The sequence below is a fragment of the Pongo abelii genome, chromosome 15, assembly GCF_028885655.2.
Source record: "Pongo abelii isolate AG06213 chromosome 15, NHGRI_mPonAbe1-v2.0_pri, whole genome shotgun sequence".
NCBI classification, from domain to species: Eukaryota; Metazoa; Chordata; class Mammalia; order Primates; family Hominidae; genus Pongo; species Pongo abelii.
The window spans coordinates 54,776,429-54,800,597 of NC_072000.2; the positions used below are offsets into that span (position 1 = coordinate 54,776,429).

The window sequence follows — 24,169 nt, forward strand, 5'->3', positions numbered from 1 at the left end:
ATGCCTGCACTTACATTGTCAAGAACAAGTACCATCTATTTATGTAGGGGAGCAGGGCAAGGTCAAAGGAAATGGTCTCCCTGGCTCCAAATCAAGACAAACCAATGACTGTTTTATGCGTCTAATTTTGAGGAGTTGCTTCTTTTTGGAAATTTCCTATTTTTCTTTTCTATTGCCTCATGTTTTAAGGGTGGAAGATGGTAAGCTGGAAGGCCATTAAAAATCTCAAGAGCATACCATAGGAAGAAAACACAGAATATCTATTAAGGCAGGTGGGGAAAAAAGGTGGTGTTTTTGGATTTGCTAAAGAAGATAAAATAGAAAAAAAGTGTTTATCTATGAAATTGATCTCAGATTATTAAACACATAATTTATATTATAACAAAATAGAGGCAGAAAGTAGCACTGTGATATGATAATGAGAAAAATTTTATATTATCGAGTTTAATAATATAATTAGTAAACAACTAATTTAGACTTCATCAGGAAGTCTAGAGTCACAGAATGTCAAAGAAATGCTGCTCCAGGACACTCTGGAACAACAGACTACCACAGGAGGCCCCTGTGCCACTGTCCACAGAGAAAGGTTCATTATGGTGTGTATTGTATATGATGATGGTAAAGTCTTATTACTTCTTCTACCTTATCGACACAGCTATTTAATTCCTCACTCAGAGCTTCCTTTTCTTTCAGCAGTTTTTCGTTGTAGCTTAGAACACTAGAGATTTTTTGCTGGAAGTCAGAGAGATCGGGACATCTGTGCAGCTGTAAGAGATAAACAAATGAGCCCTCCCATCACATCTCATGGCTGTAAGTACAAAGGGGTATTTCTAAATAGGGCATTTTCACAGCTGCTGCTATTTGCCTATCTGTAGATATTTCAGAGGACATAAACTCTAGCAGAGACTATAATAAACTTCGAGGATTCCCTTCTGGCTTCTCTCTGTTCCCCAGTTGACTGTTGAAATGTCTGCTTAGGTAGATTCAACCAGGCAGACATTGTTAACTAATGATCCTAGCTCTCCATTTTACCTTCAGGGTAAAATAACATACTGCCATTCTATCATCAATTTAACACATGTAGCATATTACATTTTCCTCATACTTTTAACTAGAAAAATGTTTTTCAAAAAATCAGTCAAGACTATAGAATTGGGCTGTGGGGGTGGCTCACACCTGTAATCCCAGCACTTTGGGAAGCCAAGGTGGGGAGGATCACTTGACCTCAGGAGTTTGAGGTCAGCCTGGTGAACATGGTGAAACCCTGTATCTATTAAAAATAATTAGCCAGGCGTGGTGGCGCATGCCTGTAATCCTGGCTACTCAGGAGGCTGAGGCAGGAGAATTGCTTGAACCTGGGAGGCGGAGGCTGCAGTGAGCCGAGATGACTGCACTCCAGGCTGGGCGACAGAGACTCTGTCTCCAAAACAAAACAAAAAAACCCCTAGAATTGGCATGAACCACATACCAGTAACAATCCAAAGGCAAGTTTAAAGATAAAACCGTGTTTTCAGCTTGTTCCCTGTACTCCTCCTTTCAGAAGGTGCCTACGCTGACTGGCCAGTAAAATGTTGTTGGTGTGAACATATACTGGCTTTTCCTCTCCACTTCATGAAATCAAGACAAACCAAATACTGTTTTTATTCCTTTACAACATCAGTGCTGGTACTAGTCTCATTTTGGGCTGGATAATTCTTCTTCAGGAGTTGGGGGTCGCGGGGCATTCTGGACACTGTAGGATGCTTCACAGCGTCTCTGGCTTTACTCAAAAGATGCCAGTAACCCCCCACCTTCCAGCTGTGAAAACAAAAAATGTGCCCAGACAATCCTCACCCCTTCACCCTATTTGAGAACCCATGCTTTAAAGAGGCTGTTTCTTACACTTCTTAACCCTTTCCCATAGTTCATAGGTTTTTAACTTTCCTCTATTTCACTTGACTCTTCAATTCTTTATTATCATTATGATTTTACGACCATTTTTCTACTTCCTGAACCTGAAATTCTTTCATATTTAGCTGTAGGAATAATATGGCAAAACACACTTTCAGGGTTGAATCTTGTCTTCAACTGGTGACACATCCAGCATACCTTACAAATCTGAACAAGTCAGAAGGATATAGGAAAATGTATTTTGAAATATCTGGGCACTGGTTTAATAAAGGACCTTCTACTTTATCTTCCCACCCTCCGTACACCCATAAAGCTTGATACCAATTTGGATGTCTGTAAACTGGCATGTGACTTTTGCTGATGCTATTTGTGTTTCCTTTCAGTGCAATAGATAACACACATAGAAGTGCTTTGTGAACTATGAACCACGATATCATACAGAGTGACACATGCCTTCTAGGTCTACATTGTATAATAGCAATGATGGGCTGACGCTACCCTACTCTTGGGATCCAAAAGGATCCAGGTGTCTGATAAAACAACTTTCTACCAAAGGCAGACCAGGCTCACTATTTCTTCATCTCACTATTTATACCAATGCCTGTTTAAAAAAAAAAAAAAACAAAAGCAATAAAAAGGTTCTGAATGACATCCCCCTCATGTTGTTTTTCTCCTAGCTCTGCTCCTTTCCTTCTGTTCTCCAGCTTAGCAAAGCCACAAAGCACACATTTCCCATACTATGAATTTGAAACCAATCATTATCATCTAAAGGCTGAACAACAGACAGGCTTTCAAAAAGTCAAGGAAAAAAGGATGCTCAAGTTAATTAGGATAAAGTTGGTAATAACAGCCTTGGAATACTTCACCACACCACAGAAAGGCCCTATGAGTTTTAACTTCTGTTATGTTTATATGGACAGGCGACTTCTCTAGTCACAGCAGAACATGCATTTTGCATAGCAGTAGTTGACTTGAAAAGGTTCTTATAAAGCACCTATTGAGTACCAGTACTATACTAGGCATTATGAAAGACACACATACCGAGGGTTTTATAATGCTATTAAAAAAGCAAGACACATAGGAGTCAATCAGATCAACATAAACATAATACCAGATTTATAGACTCAATGTTTCCACATTCAGGAAAGGACAACTTTGTGCTTACAGGCTGAAGAGACAGATGTAAGAAAGAAAATTTTCTATTGAGTGCCATCATAATCTGATGCTGAAGTAAATACAATGGAACAACTAAATTTTCCTACTATAAATCAAGATTGTTCCAATTGAAAGACTCCTGTAAATACTGAAAACAGGACAATGTTTAGGATGCAAATTTTTTTTTCAAAAATGCATTTCTCCATGAGAGGACATAATTTTTAAGTTGAGACCTCTTTCATATTTTCATATTTAAAATTAAGCCTTTTTTCTTTCTTTCTTTCTTTTTTGAGACAGAGTATTCTGTCATCCAGGCTGGAGTGCAGGGGCACAGTAGCGCAATCTCAGCTCACTGGAGGACTGACTGCCCGAGCTCAGGTGATCCACCCATCTCAGCCTCCTGAGTAGCCGGGACTACAGGTGCACACCACTACGCCCAGCTAATTTTTTTGTAGAGATATGGTTTTGTCCTGTTGCCCAGGCTGGTCTCAAATTCCCGGCCTCAAGTGATCTGCCCACCTTGGCCTCCCAAAGTATTGGGATTACAGGCATGAGCCACTGCGCCTGGCCTAAAGTTAAGCCTTTGTTTGAAACTTTGAAATAGGCTTCTGAAGGCCACATTCATAAGTAAGACTGCATGCCATCATCCTCTAGAACTGATGCCTCATAGTTGCTACAGAAAAAGGCAGAAGGATCAGCTTCTTCAGTGCTTCACAAATCAGTGTGAACAGAATTAGAAAAGTTATAAGCAAGATAGTCCCCCTCCTTTTAGACAAACATATGTTACTTTATAACCTGGCTGGGTGACAGAACAACAATTTCTTAAACTGAAGTGCTTGGGATTCATTTATGATAATAGAATTTTAGAGTGGGCCGGATGCAGTGGCTCACGCCTGTAATCCCAGCACTTTAGGGGGCTGACGTGGGTGGACTGCTTGAGCCCAGGAATTCGAGACCAGCCTGGCCAACATGGCAAAACCCCACCTCTACTAAAAACACAAAAATTATCTGGGTGTGGTGGTGGGCACCTGTAATCCCAGCTACTCGGGAGGCTGAGGCACGAGAATTGCTTGAGCCTGGGAGCCGGAGGTTGCAGTGAGCTGAGATCGCACCACTGCACTCCAGCCTAGGCAACAGAGGGAAGAAGGAAACTGTCTTAAAAAAAAAAAAGGGGGGGTTTTTACAGTGTACAACATATATAAGTTAGACACATGGATAATTAGCAATAGCCTTTACAAATAGGATTTTGCACTTTAGGTCCTCAACTTTGCCAAGCAGTATGTCCTCAGCTACCAAGCTAGTTGACAGGACTTGGTACAAAGGACAACTGGTGGCTAGAAATACCAGCCCAACAGGAGCCCACCAGGTACATATTGTTCTGTGAACCCCCCTTAGCTGCACACAGCCTTACCTGTTTCATTTTCTCCAGTTCATCTTTGAGAAGGAGGTTTTCCTGTTCCACAATATGGGTCTGTATTTTAACTTCAGAGAGCTCCGCCTCCAGAGAAGACACTAAAGTGGAGGACTAAGAGAAAAATAAAAAAGTCAAATAACAGACATACATATTTAGGCTGGGGAAACTTACCAGGTTCACAAAAAGCCATATTAAGGAAACAATAATATGAACTCAATGACACTGTTTTATGACCATTTTTTTTAATCCTTATATGTAAAAGACTTTCCACTTATATGGCATGGAAAATTCAACATCACTTCATGCTAAAAACTCAATAAACTAGGTATTGATGGGACGTATCTCCAAATAATAAGAGCTATTTATGACAGACCCACAGCCAATATCATAACGGGTAAAAGCTGGAAGCATTCCCTTTGAAAACTGGCACAAGACAAGGATACCCTCTCTCACCACTCCTATTCAACATAGTGTTGGAAGTTCTGGCCAGGGCAGTCAGGCAAGAGAAAGAAATAAAGGGTATTCAAATAGGAAGAAAGGAAGTCAAATTGTCTCTGTTTGTAGATGATATGATTGTATATTTAGAAAACCCCACTGTCTCAGCCCCAAATCTCCTTAAGCTGATAAGCAACTTCAGCAAAGTCTCAGGATACAAAATCAATGTGCAAAAATCACAAGCATTCCTATATACCAATAATAGCCAAATCATGAGTGAACTTCCATTCACAATTGCTATAAGGAGAATAAAATACCTAGGAATACAGCTTACAAGGGACATGAAGGACCTCTTCAAGGAGAACTACAAACCACTGCTCAAGGAAATAAGAGAGGACACAAACAAATGGAAAAACATTCCATGCTCATGGATAGGAAGAATCAATATCGTGAAAATGGCCATACTGCCCAAAGTAATTTATAGATTCAGTGCTATTCCCATCAAGCTACCATTGACTTTCTTCACAGAATTAGAAAAAACTACTTTAAATTTCATATGGAACAAAAAAGGAGCCTGTATAACCAAGACAATCCTAAGTAAAAAGAACAAAGCTGGGGGCATCACGCTACCTGACTTCAAACTCTGCTACAAGGCTACAGTAACCAAAACAGCACGGCACTGGTACCAAAACAGATATATAGACCAATGGAACAGAACAGAGGCCTCAGAAATAACACCACACATCTACAACCATCTGATCTTTGACAAACCTCACAAAAACAAGAAATGGGGAAAGGATTCCCTATTTAATAAATGGTGTTGGGAAAACTGGCTAGCCATATGCAGAAAACTGAAACTGGACCTCTTCCTTATACTTTATACAAAAATTAACTCAAGATGGATTAAAGACTTAAACGTAAGACCCAAAACCATAACAACCCTAGAAGAAAACCTAGGCAATACCATTCAGGACACAGGCATGGGCAAGGACTTCATGATTTCTAAGGTAAGTTTTGCATGTTTCTCCACTGTAAAATTACTGCCTTTTTCTTGGAGGAGATACTTTGAGACTATACAAATCCTATTTCTCCTCAAACTTCTGCTTATTAATTTTAACATCTATCAATGCATTTTGTCTACAACTATTATTACTGGTGTGTTTGCCTAATGATTTTCTATTTTTTTCTTCATTTATTAATTGGAATTAGAGCTGTTGTTTTCCCTCCCAGCTTAAATTTTTATACCAATATGGACTCATATTTATTTATTTATTCAATTTTTTTGGTGGGGAGACAAGGTCTCACTCTGTTGCTCAGGCTGAAGTGCAGTGGTGCAATCTTGGCTCACTGCAGCCTCGACCTCCCGGGCTCAAGCGATTCTCCCGCCTCAGCCTCCTGAATAGCTGGGACTATAGGAGCATGCCACCATGCCCCGCTAATTTTTTTTTGTATTTTTTTGTAGAGACGGGGTTTCACCATGTTGGCCAGGCTGGTTGCAAACTCCTGGGCTCAAGTGATCCACCTGCCTTGACCTCACAAAGCGCTGAGACTGCAGGCATGAGCCACTATACCTGGCTGGTATTTATTGTAGTCTATGTTTATTTCATAATTATACCTATTTTATTCTATAATTTATTTTGGTGATCAAATTGTTCCAGCTTTGGCCATCAGGACACAGGCCCTTTTGACACGTCCTTTTTTTTTAAAACACCTTTTTCCTTCTGGCCCCATGAGATGTTCCAGGCTTATCCTATATTTTTCTCTGCCCCAGCCCTAGAATCAATCATTTTTCCAAGGAACGCTGGTTCCTTTTATAGGAGAATGGTGCTTAGTAACCAAGATCTGGGCAATCCATGCATATATACACATCTATGTTTCTGTATCTATCTAGCTTTGTATACATATTAGAAACCATGAGTTTATCCAAATACCTCAGATCTCAATCTAACATCAGAGGGCTCATCTTAGCATTCCCCATTGCCCCACTTGCAACTTCTTCTCCAACAGTGAGAAATCTAGTTCTTATTGCTCACAACATATTTACTTATTTGTTCAATTCTAGTAATACATATAGTAGTTTCAGAATTACCCATACCTCTCATGAGAATCCTGTTTACTGACTAGATTATCATAGCATGTAGATACAGTTCATCTTGTCTTTAGCCTGGATAGTATCCAGTCAAGATATTAATTTCTGAATTACTTAAGATAATTGTTTTCTTCCCCAGTGTGGTTATATTGCCCATTTATAACACAGTTAGGCTCATCTGTTCACGTATGTGCTCCCTTTGGGGTTCTTCCCCCACCACTACCATATTGATTAGTTTTACTTGTGCACTTATTTTGGGGGTAAGTGAAGAGTATGTGAAACATTACTATGGTTCTAAGAGTCAGAGCTATACGAAACGATAAACTCAGAGAAGTGTCACTGGTCTTCCTCGTCCCTTCTAGCGCATTCTCATTCCTCTGTTCCATCCCTTTCCCACCCTCCCTTTTTAGTTTCTGGTTTATCATTCTGGTGTTTCTTTTGCACAAATGAGCAGACATGTACTTTTTAATATCCCTTTCTTACACGCACAAAGGCATTCTATAGATACTTTTTTTGCACTTTTCTTTTTTCACTTAACAGTATGTCTTGGAAATCATTTCATATAAATAGGGATTTCTTTTCTTCCTTTTTCTTGAACAGCTGCACAGTACTACTTCATGGTATGGACATACCCCCCACATTTATTCACCTACTCTCCTACATACCAGCATGTATGTTGTTTCCACAATTTTGCAATTAGAAACAGTGCTGCAGTGAGTAACCCTCTGCATATGAGTTTTCATATTGTTAGGGTGGTATCTTTAGGGTAGATTCCTAGAAGTGAGATTTCCAGGGCAAAAGCTAGGTACATATGTAATTTTGTTAGGTATTGTCAAATTCACCTACAAAAAGGCGGTATCAGTTTGTATTCTCCCAGCAAAGCATGAAAGAGTCTGTTTCCCCACAGCCTTGCCAACAGAGTCTGCTGTCATATTTTAAAATTGATGCCAGTCTTATAGGTGAGAAATTATACAACAGGGTTGTTTTAATTTGCGTTTCTCTAATTTTGAGTGATTCTGAACACTTTTCCATAGATTTGAGGGCCATTTTAATAATTTTATTTTATTATTTAGAGATAGGTTCTCACCCAGGCTAGACTGTAGTGGTACAGCCTCAAGGGATCCTCCTGCCTCAGCTTCCTTAGTAGCTAGGACCACAGGTGTGCGCCACTACACCCAGCCAGTTTTTAAACTTTTTGTAGAGATGGAGTCTTGCTATGTTGCCCAGGCTGGTCTTGAACTCCTAGGCTCAAGCTATTCTCCTGCCTTGGCCTCCCAAAGTGCTGGGATTACAGGTGTGAGCCACCACGCCTGGCCCATTTTTATCTTTTGTATATGATTTATTTGTTCGTATGCTTCTCCCATTTTGCTATCAAATTTTTGGTCCCATTTCCCTCCATTTTAAAGAGTTCTTTACTAGCAGGGATATTAGGCCTTCTCACTGTGGTATATGTTGTGAATATTTTCTCCTAGTTTGTCAGCTGTCTTCTAACTTTGTTTATGGTATCTTTTTGCCAAGTAAACATTTTTTTAACACATAATCAATGTTTTCTTTTATTGCCTCTGGTTTTTGAGTTACAGTTAAATAGTCTTTCTTTACACCAGGGTTAAAGACAAATTCACCGTATTTTCTTCAAATATTTGTATAGTTTTATTTTTTTATATTTAGTCTCCTAATCCAATTAAGTTTATCCTTGTGCATGGAATGAAATATAGGTCTAATTTTATCTATTTCCAAATGTCTACTCAGTTGTTCAGGCACCATTAATTTAAAAGTCCATCTTTACCCCAGTGGTTTGAGAAGTGGCCTTGGCTATACACTACGTTTCCATTTGTATTTGGGTCTAATTCTAGCCTTTCTATTCCACTTATCTACTTGTCTATTCATGTGCCAGGACCATACTGTTTTAATTACTAAGGCTTTATGTTTAAGGAAGTTTAATACAAACATTTCTTCTATTTCTTGGGATTTCCTCAAAAAAAGCTGTCAGGTGGCTACAGACCATACCTGCACTTTACAACGTTCCAGTTCTTCTTTCAGATTAAACTTCTCTTGTTCCCGTTCCTCCAATGCACTGTTTCCTGGCTCTTTTTCCTTCTGGCATAGCATTTCTGTTAGACGTTGATTAAGTTCTTGTAGTTTTTCCTGGTTTTGAGAGTTCTTTTGGCTAAGTTCTGTATTTTCCAAATCCAACTGCTGGTTTTTGATTTTTAATTCTGAAATCTAATTAAAATTAAAATAAGTTTTTAAAACTTGTTACCCTACTTGTGCTAAAAAAAAAAAAAAAAAACAGATTTAGAGACATAATTGTCTTTTCTCTCTATATATAAAGTTTGAAATATATATATATTTCAAAACAGAAATAATACACTCATTATTACAAATTCATTCCATTCACAAGCGTATGAAGAAGTGAGACACTCAGTCTAACCCCACTCTACAGGGGAGCCCATTGTCCACAGCTGGATACGTGTCCCTCCAGATCATTTTCTATGCATATACAGAACCCATACACACATACAGATTCTTTTCTTCTCTTTAGCAAAAATTTGGAAATTTTATGTTTGGACAGCTTGCTTTTTCTACTTACTTAAAGACTCTTTCCAGGTGAGCACGGTGGCTCACGCCTGTAATCCCAGCACTTTGGGACGCCGAGACAGGAGGATCACCTGAGGTCAGGAGTTCGAGACCAGCCTGAACAATACGATGAAACCCCACCTCTACTAAAAATACAAAAATTAGCCGGGTGTGGTGGCATGTGCCCGTAATCCCAGCTATTTGGAAGGCTGAGACAGGAGAATTGCTTGAACCCAGGGGGCAGAAGATTGCAGTGAGCTGAGATTGCGCCACTGCACTCCAGCCTGGGCAACAAGAGCGAAACTCCGTCCCCCAGAAAAAAAAGACTCTTTCCAAGTCAGTGTGTTCAGCAACCACCACATACTACTTTTTACTGGCTATAGGATATTCCATGTAGTAAGATATTCCATAATGCATTTATCTGTTCCCACACTGATAGACATAAAGTTTTTAAAATCATTATTTCTCTTAAATGAATCTTTTAGAAAATCCATTTATACGTGGTAGCATTTTGTATTTAGAATTATTTTTTAGAAGTAGGATTGCTGGGTTAGAAGATCTGTATATAGATATATATTCATTACTGTTTCAACAGATATCTCCAATATGTCTTCCTCACAGTGCTACCACCTTATAATCCTAACAACAATGCATGGGCACAGTCATTTCCTCACATCCTTTTAAATACTAGATATCAATCTTTACTTTTTGCTAATTCAATAGGTTAAAAAAAGATGCTTATTGAATTTGCACTTCTCTAATCACTAATAAGGCTAACCATCTTTTGTATTTTTTTTTTCTGTGACTTGACCATTCATACAGATGGCCTATATTTCAACTGGATTTTCCCATTTATTTGTAAGAGTCCAAAATACATTTTGGATGTTAACACCTTGTCTATTTCAAGTGCTGAAAATACTCTTTCCCAATATGTCCTTGTCTTTTGACTGCTTCAGACAGATTCTTAAATGGCCTTCCCTTTTTATAACTGCATGTTGTAAGATTATACAAATTGAACACTGAATGGCACCAGCTATCTGAATAAAATGTAATTCTGTGAAATGATATGCTGATTAGCTGGCATTCTGTATATGTGAAATTCTGCCCTTAACTTTCTGCTTTCAATCATGGTGAGGAAAAAGGAAGGGCTAACATTAACTGAAACTGCACAGGGGCTAGAGCTAATATTTTGTAGGTATGGTTTGAGAGGTATCACCTCCACAATTCTGCTGATTATAAAGTTTTATCAAGCACTTAGGGCCTAGAATAATATATACATTATTTAACATAAAACAGGAAGCTAGTGTAGAGTCAGTATGAGGTAAGTTTCCATTTTCAAATTCAGAATTTACAACCTTACCATCCTTAGCTATATGCTATTCATTACTGTGTGCTGTAAATTTATAAATTTCAAAAAACGGGAAAATTTTGGAATCAAAAAACATTGAGAAATATTAAGTATTTCCTTACCTGCTTCTTTAAATTTTCAACCATCTTCTGAACTGCAGCATTTTCTTGTTTTACAGTTTCCGTTTTTTGCCTAAAAGGAATGATGAAAATAAAATTTAATGGTTAGGCTTTAAAAGCTGATGTAAAAGAATTTTAGTCTTTGCAAAAATGTCTTAGGAAAATGTAAGTATACGTCTTACCACATTTCTTCCTGAGATCCATTTAATGTCCCTAATTTCAGGTTAGAAACACTATCTTCTTCATTTAAAGTAGTAATTTCATTTCTCAAAATAGAATTTTCCTGTTGAAGCTTTTCAGATTCATATCTGAAGCACAGAGATTGAAAAAAATAGTTACAAGGCAGTCATCTGGCATCTTTGGAAAATATTTTTTAGTAACTTCCAAAAGGATGAGTATTCAATGCCAGTTAAAAAGAAAAGTCTAAATTAGTAGTCTCTTAGTATCTGGAAATCGAGTTATGACATATTGACACATTTCTTTTGGGAAGTAAGAATTTCACTAAAAGATGTTAGAGAAGTATAGCAAAAAAACTCTTAAGCCTGGAGAAATGAATCGAGACTCAATGCTCATTCTGGTTGTTGATTTTTCTCAATGGCAAGCATACTGCTTTGAGCAAATGACTTCATTTATCTCAGTCTCAAGTCCTACCTGTTCTGAATACACATAAGCCACGTTACAAAGCTATATTAGCTTAGTTTTAGGCCCCTGGGTACCTAGGAAAAGAAAATTCTCTGTGTAAATCAAAGGGCCACAGTGAAATATGTACACTGTTTAGTTTGTGATTTTATTCATCTCATTATATTCTGATTTTTAGGACTAAAAATGGTCTGAAGAAGAGGAAAAACTACATTTAGAATTAAATTATTTCAGAGACATTTCAGACATCCTGTAATAGTTTACAAGTTTTTTTTTTTTTGAAAAACCAAATTTGCTAGAAGACTATGCAATTATATTTTACAATGTCAAGTGGGCAGTGGTTCAAATTAATTCTACTTGTATCTCTGCTTTTCAAGCATATTTATTAGAATCTGGAGGCTCCTCAAATTATATGTTCTAAGATAAATTTCCACTGTTTTTTTTTTTTTTTTTTAAAGAGACAGGGTCTCACTCTGTCACCCAGTCCGGAGTGCAATGGCATGATCATGGGTCACTGCAGCTTTGACCTCTCGAGCTCAAGCAACCCTCCCACCTCGGCCTCCCAAGTAGCTGGGACCACAGGTGTGCACCACCACGCCCAGCAAACATTTTTTTATTTTTCTGTAGAGGCAGTCTTGCTATGTTCCCTAGGCTCATCTGGAAACTCCTGGCCTCAAGAAATCCTCTTGCCTTGGCCTCCCAAACAGTTGAGATTGCAGGCGTTTAAGCCATGGTGCCTGGCCATTTGCCCTGTTTATGGGTTATCAGCATGTGCTTCAAGTGATATGAGTACAAAACTATAAAGACAGAACATTTTTTCTATATTAGCATTAAGAAGTGAGTTCTTATCTACTAAGTTAATAATACACAAAAAGTCATTCATTTGTATAAAACATGTTTCCTCAAAATGAGGAAAGTAACACTTAGCAAAAAAAAAAAAAAAAAAAAAAAAAAAAAATCCCTATCCATCCAAATGAAATAAGTGCTAGAAAAAAGTTAAAGAGGTACATTGAGGATGCACGTGGTTAAACAGCAAACACTCGCCATTGTGAACTTTCATACCCCATATGAACATTTGTTTGCTACAGAGGAAGGGAATGCCTCCTAAACAAGGTTATTTTATTTGTTAATACGGCACAGAAGCAGAAGGCAGTCTAGAGAGTACTGCTCTCTTCTTGAAGACTATGAGGTTAGTTTCTCTAGGCACGGCAAACAGTGGATGTTAGATCTGGTGAGGTGCTCTGTGGGATTCGTGACATCTAGAAGGTACATACATTACCTCAGAAGTTCAACTTTTTGCTGCATCTCACTGCACGTGATCTGCAAGTCATGCATCATTGCCTTCAGCTCTTCCTCCTTTTCTCCTTGAGAAAGTACATCTTTTTGCTTAACTAAAATAGTGACTCTCTCCTTCAACTTCCTAGTCAGCTCCTGTAACTTTGTTTTCTCCAGTTCTAACTCTGCTATTGTGGCCTGACGCTGAAAATGTTTGTCTTGAAAGCCTAGGAGAGTAGTGTTTTCCTCCAGTATAACTTGATTCTGTAATCTTGGCCTTTCTTGATGTGTCTGAATTGTTCCTTGTAACCAGGCAATTTCATGTGCTTTTACTTTTTCCAAGAGCTGTGTGTTCCCCTCAAGGTACTGGTTTTCTTGCTTACATTCTTCTATGACATGATGTACACTCCTAACCCTGGGCACACACTCTTCCAGTGTCTGATTGAGCTGGAGTATATTTCCATCAGGTTCGATTTCCAGGTTCTCTAAACTGGCTTCCCATAAGCAGCAGTCACACCGCTGGACCACGCTTTCCTGAAGCTTCTCAATCTTGCCTTGAAGTCTCAAAACCAGAACATTCAGCTCCTCATTTTCTATTTTGACCTCATCGTAACTCTTTTCCAGGCTAAGGAATGTTTCAGTGACTTCCTCCATTTTCTTCAGCTCATCCTGCAACCTGAAAACCTCTGCAGTGAGTTCTTTGTTATTTTCTAGTGCCTCATCATAGCGTGTCTCCATCATTCTTAGCTCTTCCTGAAGGCAGTCATTTTCTCGGCTCACATCTTCATACAACAGCTTATATTTGGGAGAAGCCTCAGGGATTCTCTCAAGCATCTTCAGTTTCTTTTTTAGCATAGAAACATCAAAAAGTAGGTCCTGTTTCTTTTCAGAAGCTCGATCACAGTCCGCACATAACATCATTAGCTGTGCCTGAAGCTGACTAATCTGATTCTTCAGCTCCCAGGATTCAGTCCTGCTCTCTTCACTGTTTTCAAGCTCGGAAAAACCCTCCACTGAAGCTTCAGACTCCTCTATTTTGACTTCCTGTCTCTGAACAGAGATCGTCCCTGTACTTCCCAGGTCCCGGACCTCATCATCTTCCAGGTCACTTAGGACATGCCGCCTGGTCACACCTTCTACTTGCTTCGTTCGGTTTTGCTGTAAAAACGGCTCTGTTTGTTCCGCAGTATTTCCAAAAAACTCAGTAGCTTGCTCATCCAAACAAGAAGACATTACTAACCCTGGCTCTAACTTTTGTAGCCTCTGTTGCAATCTAGAAATTTCAGTAGCCATTTTCACATTTTCCTTCACTGCCTGTTCATGAGCTCTCTGCAGGCTTAAGAGGACGTCCCCATTTTCTTCCAACAGCTGCTCCCCTTGCTGAAGCAGGGACAGGGCTCCATCTCCTTCCACCTCCTCCTCTCCTATCACCTGGCAACCACTCTGAAGTGTGGAGAGAGGAGATGCTGCCTGCTGCATTTCCTTTATTTTACTCTGAAGTCTGGAGATTTCTGTGCTCATCTCAGCTCTTTCTCGATCTGCTTTCTCACAGGTCGCTTTGTGAATGTTCTCCATGGCTAGAAGCTTGGACATCATTTCCTGCCTTTCCTGGTCATGTTCCATTTCTAGTCTTTCCAGCCGCTGGCTGGCCAGCTGCTCCGAAGCCCCTGTCTGGCACAGGACCTCCTCACGCTCCCTCAGTTCTCTTTTGTGACTGCTCTTCAGCTCAAGTATCTGGTCAGACAGCTGGCTTTGCTGGGTTTCAGATACATTTCTTAGGTCTTCCAGGTCTTGGAGTAGCTGCTCTCTCTCGACGACCATGCTGTTCAAATGTTCTTTGTATGTTTTCTCCAGCATCTCTCTCTCCTGGGTCATGACCAGAGAAGTTGCTTTCTCTCTCTTAAGAGTCTCTTTCAGCAGCTCCTGGGCTTCCGCACACTCCTGGGTGAGCTCGTCCTTCTCAAATTCCCACTGGGATTTCTCCTCGCGCTGCTGTTCCCGGAGGTCCTTCAGCTCTTGGCGGTAGCGCCCCTCCAGGCTTTGCAGAGCGCTTTCACACCTCTCAGTGACTTTCTGACAATCAGACTGAAACTGGGCTTCTATTTGAGAGGTTCTTCTATTACACTCTGTTTCCATTTTTTCCCTAAATATAGTCAACATACAGCATTATTGAAACTGCCGCCAACTCCAGAAGCAAACAAAAAGCATTTTCCCATGCACTGAGAAAGCTGCTGAGCAAACAACTGAAATACTCCCTAAAAGTGGTCTTAACTTACTCCTATGTGATTCATTTATACTGGAAAGGGATCTCATTTCTGAAAGCTAAGACTGGCAGCCATAATTCATTTAAAAGACTTACCTCTCTCTGCAGTTAAGGGGAAATCTTAGAAACTAATTTCTCTGGCATACTCCCGGATGTATTTGTTTATGGATTTTTAAACCAAGGACAAATGACCAAATGTATATTAATCTAATCCCTAACTTGGGAAATATATACCATTCCTTCATTTTAATTAAGCATGCATTATAGGATATCAGTCACATAAATGACACATAGTAACAAATTCATTCTGCTTTTGCTTCTTACTTAACGAAGTAGCACCAAGTCAATCAGGGTGTGATGAAACAAAGCCCTCAAATAAACCAGGGATTTCACATGAGGAAGGTAAGCACGGAGTGCTGTTTCTTAACTCTGGGAGGCAATGTAACCTTGCCTGGAATCCAGTTTATTAATAGCTTTTCTCAGAAAGCAACCGGATTGAACTAGGAAGGAACCACTTTTGGGATAATCTTACCCTCCTCTTGAGCCTTATAAAGTAGAATAAATCTTAATACGAGGAATACTTTCCTCTTTTACAAACGTAACAAAATAAAAACAGTTCCAATCATCCCAAGGTAGGTTCCCATCAAAACAATGGCAAAAACAGTAAAAAATATTTAAAAGAATCTACTCAATCAATGGGCTACTATGCCTTCTGATTTCTCCGTCTCTTAAGCGACTGGCACTTTTTTTTTTGAGACGGAGTCTTGCTCTGTCACCCAGGCTGGAGTGCAGTAGCGCAATCTCGGCTCACTGCAAGCTCCGCCTCCCGGGTTCACGCCATTCTCCTGCCTCAGCCTTCCGAGTAGCTGGGACTACAGGCGCCCGCCACCACGCCCGGCTAATTTTTTTTTGTATTTTTAGTAAAGACGGGGTTTCACCGTGTTAGCCAGGTCTCGATCTCCTGACCTCGTGATCCGCCCACCTCAGCCTCCCAAAGTGCTGGGATTACAGGCGTGAGCCACTGCACCCAGCCACAACTGGCACTTCTAATGCCCCGAGGGATGGTGCCCCAGGTAGCTCCATTTCCCTTCACTTTCTTACCTTCCCTCCTGAAGCTCCCTTTGGTGCTTTTCCAAGAGCTCTTTTCTTAACTCCTCTTTCTCAAGAGTGTGTTTCTCCACCAGGCTTGTCAGCTGCTCCTGGTGAAACTGCTCTAGTTCCTGAGTCAAGCCTCTCACCTTCTCTTCTGTCCAGGCGCTACTCTGAAGGCCTTCCCTCTCCTGCTCAAAGCTTGCTTGAGCCTGTGTCAGTCTAGCCTTGAGCTCCATCTCATGTTCCAGCCTCAGCTTCTCCTGCAGGTGAGTCTTTTCCTCCTCAAGCTTCACTTGCAGTTGTTTTTTCTCCTCCTCATGCCTGTAAGTAGCCTCATGATATGCCTCCTTGAGCACTGCTGCTTGCCCCTGAAGTTCAGCAATTTCATTTTTAAGGTCACTTATTTGTTTTTCTAAGGTGTGCATTTCGTTCTCATGCCTTTGCTTCATGTTCTCCTGTGCCTTCTCGCAGCTGACCACGGTTTCATCCAGCTGCTTTTCACAATGGCGCACCTGAAGGCAGAGAGTGACACCACTACAAGATTACTCAGCTCAAGGTCACTGAAAGTGAAGTGATGGAGCAGCAAGTACTTTTTTTTTTTTTCCTACAAGACATTTCTTATCTCCCTATCTTGTTTTAAAGTAACTGAATTCAACACTTTAAGCAAGATATTTAAATCAGGCATGGTTTACACATCTCTTTTAAGTGGCTGAATTTTATTAATGTCTAAACAACTTTATAAGAACTGAGCAGCCATTACACAGATACCCTCTGTCTTCCCATGCATTCTTTCCAACTGTAAACTTCAGTCTTGAAACATATATATTTTTTGAGACAGGTTCTCACTCTGTCACCCAAGCTGGAGTGCAGTGGCGTAATTATGGCTCACTGAAATCTCCATCTCCTGGGCTCATGCAATCCTCCCACCTCAGCCTCCTGAGTAGTTGGGACTAAAGGCACACACCACCATGCCCTAATTTTTTTTTTTTTTTGGTAGAGATGGGGTCTCACCATGTTGCCCAGACTGGTCTTGAACTCCTAGGCTCAACTGGTATGCCCACCTCGACCTCTCAAAATGTTGAGATTACAGGCGTAAGCCACTGTACCCTGCTGGGTCTTAAAATACTTAATTAAATTCAAATATTAATTGAACACCTATCAGGTACTTGCAGGCCTCAGAACACAACGCTGGGTAAGATATGGTCCCTGCTATCCAGGAGAAACCAGTCTAGACATGGATATGACAACTATAAGTACAGTAGGAGGCAGAAAATAAAAGGTATAGAAAAAGAGCTACAATGTAACCCAGGGATTCAAAGGAGGGAAAAAAAATCACATTTTCGTTGGAGAAATTCAAGAATGGCTTCATGCAAGAGGCAGCATTAGATATAAATCCTGAGGGGTAAGTAGATTTTCGAGAGGCAGAAAGAAACTCATATCAACATAGTTTGTAACAGCACAAGCAAAAGAGGACAGAGTTTGATGGACAACTGGGAACTACCCAATTTAGCTGGAGGATAAGGTAACTCAAAAGAATGGTGTAAGAGAAGACTGGAAACGTAAGTTGAAGCCTCATGGTGAAGAGTTTAGAGGCCAAGGTTCACAACTTGTACCTAATTTAGTAGGCAATGCAACATCAAAGGGCTTTTTTTGGTTTCACTGAGATGTTTTTAAAAAAGAAATTGGGAGATAATATAATGGGTTTCAAGCTCAAGTTCCGTGATTGCCAGGGCTGAAGATATTACATTTTGGAGAAACTCTCCACAAAAAAAGGGCCTTGCTGTCAGCCTACAAAACCATCCTGAGGATGTGGGTTCCCAACATAGAATGTGCTGCTCTATGAGAAAAAAGAGTTGGAAATGCCCTACACACATAAGGCTGTCAGAGCCAAAAGAAATTAGAGAAGTGGATTGGTGGGAAGGACTTACTTTATCTTCGAGCTCCAGTCTGAGGCAACATATGTCCCTGTGATGTTGTTCTTTCATCTGTTCAATGACCAGCTCTGCCTCAATGCTCATATTCAATGGATTGCATTCTTCAGAACTGAGCCCTGAAAACACATGGGACTCATTGATTCTGCAGCAGGTTCTTTCAACAACACAATGTGGCATCTGAGGAGGGACATCCAGTTTAACTAAGGAATAATTTTCAGCCTGAATGACCAGAGATGTGAACTAACAGGAAATAACAGAGGCCAAGAGAAGTCTTTTCTCTTTTCAAGCATTAGGGCAAACAAGAAGAAATGAAGGTGAACAGATTCTTTCATGTACAGGCAGTGGAAAAAACCTTAATAGAATCCATCTTGTAGAATAGTAGGTGGTGGGGGGGATGTGGAAATTGTTGCTTAAAGGTGGCTACCTCCTAATGCAAATGCTGCAAATTGAGGTAATAGCATGAGGTAGTTTGGTCAAACCAACCAGACTCCTACCCATCCAACAAATACTGAATGACAATGTGGCAGGAAAATGAAAGGCCAGCATACTTGTTGCTATGCCCTGAGGAGTTAGCTTCATGGGTCACACTATCCACAACCCATCACTCAACATTACAGAAGACTGGCTATTTCCTACGAATTTCCTGGAGTGTGGGTAGATCCCCATTTTAAATTATCAGCTAAAATTTTAAAAAATAGGACATAGGTTAGGAACCAGGATACAGGCAGTTGTGGGTAGAAGTTCTTAACTCATGCATGAGCTCATCTCTGCAACTGCCCACGATGATGACTGAGAATGACACTGAAAATGTGAAGCATAAGTTGGGGGCTGAGCTTGTACACAGAAGAAAAGATTATGACTAATCTCTTAAGGCAGTGGGACCCAAAATAGCTTTGTATGTGGGGATACACAGGCAGATGGAAGAAAGGAACTTTTCTTGGGTATAGGTCTAGCAGCTGCAACGGGCAGTCTTGCTTTGGGTCTTCTCTTCATATTTGATGGCATATTCCCAACTGAGAAGTAACACCCAGGGTGTGAGCCACACCACGATGGTACAGCTTAATGTCCTCATGAGGAACAACCCCAACACTTGGCCATCTATGGAAAAGTCCATAACAGCTGCCGAGATATATCATATTATGAGATCCTCAGACTAGAATGAGCTAAGAATCAGAGGGGAGGTCTTAAGGCCTCTTCATCTCCTCCCTCCCCAATCTGTTAATTATTCTGCAGTAAGAGGAGGAATAAACAACCTGTGTAAGAACGACACTCCTATCCCCAGTAGCACTGGGGAAAGTTATTTATAACAGAATAACTGATTATGAGCTGTCTCTGAAATTTAAACTCAACACCCCCGAGAAAAGAGGTAGGCTATCAGGAGAGAGCAAAGGAGCTCATAGTTAATGCGGGAGGCTCCCAAACTCTGCCTTCCAAACTTGCCACTCAAAATCTTCCTCAAAGGCCCAGGAGGCCAGCCCTTATTTATCTTCTTTGTTCTGCTGAGGCAATATAGACATTCAGCACAGTGAGTATAAGAAAACCAGTTATGGATTCTGTAGTTTCTGGCTGGCCTGCTCTCCAAAACCATCTTCATATGAGTTAGGCACTCTCTTCGAAGAGAACAGCAATAGCTCAGTGTCTAAATTCTAATACTCCCAAGGCCTGGATTCCCAGATTTGCAGCCAGTTTTTTGTTTGTTTTGTTAACAAAGCAAATACCCTTGTGGTTTGATTCTTCCATTCCTTTGTTGATGCATATCAAAATCAGATGGAAATGTTCTCATAAAAACTTCAAGGACAAATGAAAAACCAGACCACAAGTGAAACAGCTCAAGAAAAGAGTATGGCCAAATTCTTTTTTTTTTTTTTCTTTTTTCAAGTTGCCAAAGTTTTGCAATTTTATATTGAACCATGGTTCTAAAAACAAGGGTAAAGGCTTTATCTACAGCCTGTCCGAATGTGTTTACCGTGGTCGGGCTCAATGGCACCGCTGTTAGCATCAAGTTCTTCTGACAGTGAGTTCTTCAACGGAAGCCTAAGCACTCTGCCTTGTGCACGATATTCTTCCAGCTCAGACTGGAGTTCATCTACTTGGTCTTGTAGTACCTGGGATTTAAAAACCAACACAGGTCTTAGATGTGACACCAAAAGCATAAGCAACAACAGCAACAAAAAAGATAAACTGGATATCATCAAAACAAAATCTTTTGTGCTTCAAAGGACACTATGAAGAAAGCAGAAATGTTGTGCAAATTAAGTATCTGATAAGGGACTTGTAACTAGAATATATAAAGACTATTATAGCTCAATAATAAGACAATTTTAAAAATGGGCAAATGATCTGAATTGATATTTCTCTAATGATGATATACAGATGACTAATACATATATGTAAAAGATACTCAATATCATTACCTGTCAGGGAAATACAAATCAAAGCCACAATAAGATACCATTTCACACTTACTAGGGTGGCTAGAATCAAAAAGACATACAATAATGACTGTTGGTGAAGAAGTGGAGAAATTGGAACTATCATACTAGTGAGAATATAAAACAGTGCAACCACTTTGCAAGTTTAGCAGTTCCTAAAAAGGTTAAACATAGGGTTACCATATAACCTAGCAATTCTACTCCTAGATATATGCCACACAAAAACTTGCACACAAATTTTCATAGCTGCATTATTCATAATAGCCAAAACCCCCCAAATGTCCATTCACTGGTGAATGAATAAACAAAATGTGGTATATCTACACAATGGAATATTATTCAAGAAATGAACTGATACATGCCACAACATGGATGAACTTTAAAAACATGTTAAATGAAGGAAGCCGGTCACAAGGGCTAATGTTTTAAGATTCCATTTATATGAAATGTATAGAATATGCAAATCTGTAGAGACAGAAAGTACACTAATAATTGCCTAGAGCTGGGGGGCTTGGGAGAGATTATGGCTAAGTGGAGCAGGGGTTTCTTCCTGGGGTGATGAAAATGTTCTAAAATTGAATGCGGTGATGTTTGCACAATTCTGTCAATACAACAAAAGACTGAATTTATATCTTCAGTGGGTAAAACATATCGTGTATAAAGCTGTTAAGAAAACAAGTGGATGAGGCTGGGTGGGCGGATCACCTGACGTCAGGAGTTCAAGACCAGCCTGGCCAACATGGTGAAACCCTATCTCTACTTAAAAAAAAAAAAAAATTAGGCGTTGTGGCAGACACCTGTAATCCCAGCTACTCGGGAGGCTGAGGCAGGAGAATTGCTTGAACCCAGGAGGTGGAGGTTGCAGTGAGTGGAGATCACACCACCGTACTCCAGCCTGGGTGACAGAGCTAGATTCCGTCTTAAAAAAAGTAAGAAAGAAAACAAGTGGATGAACTGGGGGAATTTCTGAAAGTAGAGCTGACAGATTTTACTGATGAATTCATTAAATGTAAAGACATTTAGAAAATACCTCTATTTAATTAGAACCAAGAGCTAAAATTTAATTATAAAAGCAGTAGAAATGTTTTCTTAACCATGTATGTATATTTCCTGAAAAGGAGGGCTGCAAGTAACTTCATAATATGATTGTTTTACTCATCTCTGCACAATTAAACTTTTTATCTAAGTAGCTGGAACTCAGTTATATTTGTCTCATTAAAATAAACACGTGTTTCTGGTTTAAGAAAAAAATTCAAATTCCTAACTTCAGGGGAATTTTTTTTAAGTCAAAGATTCTTGTTATTTGTAAAAATGTTTCCATCTCTCCTGGCAGAAATTGGGAATGATTTACTAGCTAAGACTTGAGTGGTTTTCTGTTTCATTTGCATTTTATAAATAAATAGAGTAAAAAATGTATTCAGAAAAAACAAACCCACAGGACAAAACCAAATCACATCAGATTAGATCTGTAATGATCAATCAGGAAAGGCTAATTTTTGAATAATAATGTTAATAGCTAACATTTATGTAAGTGCTTACTCTATCCTTGGCTCTGCTCTAAGCACTTTACATATACTCACTGATGGAATTTTTGCTACAACCTTTTGTGGTGGGTACTTTTATTTTTACCATTTTATGCATGAGGAATGGAAGTACCCACAGATGAAGTGACTTGCTTAGGGTCACAGAGCTAGGGAACGGGGAAGCTGGGGTCTGAACCCAGGCACTCCTGCACTTACTCAGTTCTCTTTGTCTACCTACCCTGCACTGCCGCTCATATTCATTTCTCATCTGTGTCAGTCTCTCTTCTTGCAGGAAGAACTCAGCACTGCTAGGATCGAGGTCACCAAACTAGAAGGGGAAAAGGGCAAAGCTGTCATTTTTCCCGAGTGCCCTTCTTTGACCCAACACAGCAAAGGCCCAGTTTCTGGTATTCACCCAGTCTCTTGAGTATGATAGGAATGCGACATGTAAGCATGAACACCACCAACTGGATGATGGCGAGAATGCACTAGAGTGACGTGTTCAATGAACACAGGGATCATTTCTCAGTGCCAGGCAATGTTCTCCTTCATAACCAGCTTAGTAAATTATATCCCTACAAAAGTTAGAGCACCCTTTAGCTACCCCAGTAATTCCCTAATAAAAATGTTCTGGTGGCATTGCTTCTGTTCTTTTGAGTAAACTACATAAAGTAGGCTGCCTATCAGGAAATGAGATTTGAACAGGTTTACCTTTTCTGCTAACACATTTTCCAAATTTCTCTGAAGTTTGTTTGTCAGATTCTCATATTCTGCCAACTTCTCTGCATTTTCCAGAAGCTCATTTTCCAGACGACTGTTTTCCTGAACAAGTATGGGGAAATTAAATGTGGTACAGATTAAGAAATCAGCAAACTCTGGTACTATTTTATATACAGCATAAATCAGTACTGTCGATTAAAGATGTTTATCTATCTTAAAAGCTATAGTAGACTACAGGAGGCAAAAGTAAATATAAAAGGTTGATATCTATTTTATAACAACAAAATGAGTTTGCCCTTTTGTTTCTGACCACGTAGAACTGTGCTGTCCAAAACAGGTAGCTGCTAGTAGCCATACTGGGTACTAAGCCCTTGAAGTGTGTCTAGTACAAACTGTAAGTTTAAAATAGACACCAGACTTTGAATAGCCCCAAAATGTAAAATAGCTCAGTAATATTTTTTGTATACTGATAATGTGTCAAAATGATAACGTTTTAGAGATACTGGATTAAACAAGATTATTTGAAATTAGTTTCACCTGTTTCTTTTCACCTTTCAATGTGGCTAGTTGCAAACTGAAATTATAATGCAGGCCACATATGTGTATCTATTGGACAGCACTACAGTACAATATGAAAATATTCTTAATACGTAATATTGACAAATGAAAGAAAATGATTACAAAATACCTTGTTCAGCTGCCAGCAAAAGAGAACTCAGAAAAAGTATAAAAAGTAGAGTAACTCTAGGCCAGGCACAGTGGCTCACACCAGTAATCCCAGCACTTTGGGAGGCCGAGGCAGGTGGATCACGAGGTCAGGAGATCGAGACCATCCTGGCTAACACAGTGAAACCCCGTCTCTACTAAAAATATAAAAAATTAGCCAGGCATGGTGGCGGGCGCCTGTAGTCCCAGCTACTTGGGAGGCTGAGGTGGGAGAATGGTGTGAACCCGGGAGGCAGAGCTTGCAGTGAGTGGAGATTGTGCCACTGCACTCCAGCCTGGGCGACACAACAAGACTCTGTCTCAAAAAAAAAAAAAAAACAAAAAACAGTAGAGTGACTCTAAAATCAATTTATTGATATTATGATTTGGTTTATATTTAATTTATAAATTTATTTTGGTTTAAAGATGTAAAAACTGTACATATAAATTGCTCATAATTTGTATATGTTTATATTATAATAACACATCAACTAAAACCCATAAAAGTTTTTTTTAAAGGATCTGTATATATAGTATTTTTAAGAAAGATTTCCAACCA

General features: G+C 39.6%; 1 protein-coding gene and 1 long non-coding RNA gene across 11 annotated transcripts in view; one reads left to right on the forward strand and one right to left on the reverse strand.

The window, feature by feature from the left end:
- Positions 1 to 24,169, reverse strand: part of NIN (ninein) — a 111,254-nt gene that overhangs the window by 24,080 nt on the left and 63,005 nt on the right. For 6 of the 10 annotated variants that reach the window (XM_002824730.5, XM_063715840.1, XM_054530646.2 and 3 more), the window contains 11 exons: positions 22,897 to 23,007; positions 22,424 to 22,513; positions 20,197 to 20,335; positions 18,225 to 18,346; positions 16,306 to 16,808; positions 12,946 to 15,084; positions 11,210 to 11,335; positions 11,031 to 11,100; positions 8,991 to 9,206; positions 4,457 to 4,570; positions 643 to 765 (listed from right to left, as the gene is read on the reverse strand). In XM_002824730.5, the coding sequence (XP_002824776.1) occupies positions 643 to 765; positions 4,457 to 4,570; positions 8,991 to 9,206; positions 11,031 to 11,100; positions 11,210 to 11,335; positions 12,946 to 15,084; positions 16,306 to 16,808; positions 18,225 to 18,346; positions 20,197 to 20,335; positions 22,424 to 22,513; positions 22,897 to 23,007 (3,753 nt within the window). The remainder of the gene's footprint in view (positions 1 to 642; positions 766 to 4,456; positions 4,571 to 8,990; positions 9,207 to 11,030; positions 11,101 to 11,209; positions 11,336 to 12,945; positions 15,085 to 16,305; positions 16,809 to 18,224; positions 18,347 to 20,196; positions 20,336 to 22,423; positions 22,514 to 22,896; positions 23,008 to 24,169) is intronic. The other 4 variants (XM_054530649.2, XM_054530650.2, XM_054530647.2 and 1 more) reach the window with 3 other exon arrangements.
- On the forward strand, positions 692 to 2,550 carry LOC129049899 (uncharacterized). The gene is made up of 2 exons (XR_008513280.1): positions 692 to 810; positions 2,274 to 2,550. It is a non-coding gene; the product is annotated as an uncharacterized LOC129049899 (long non-coding RNA).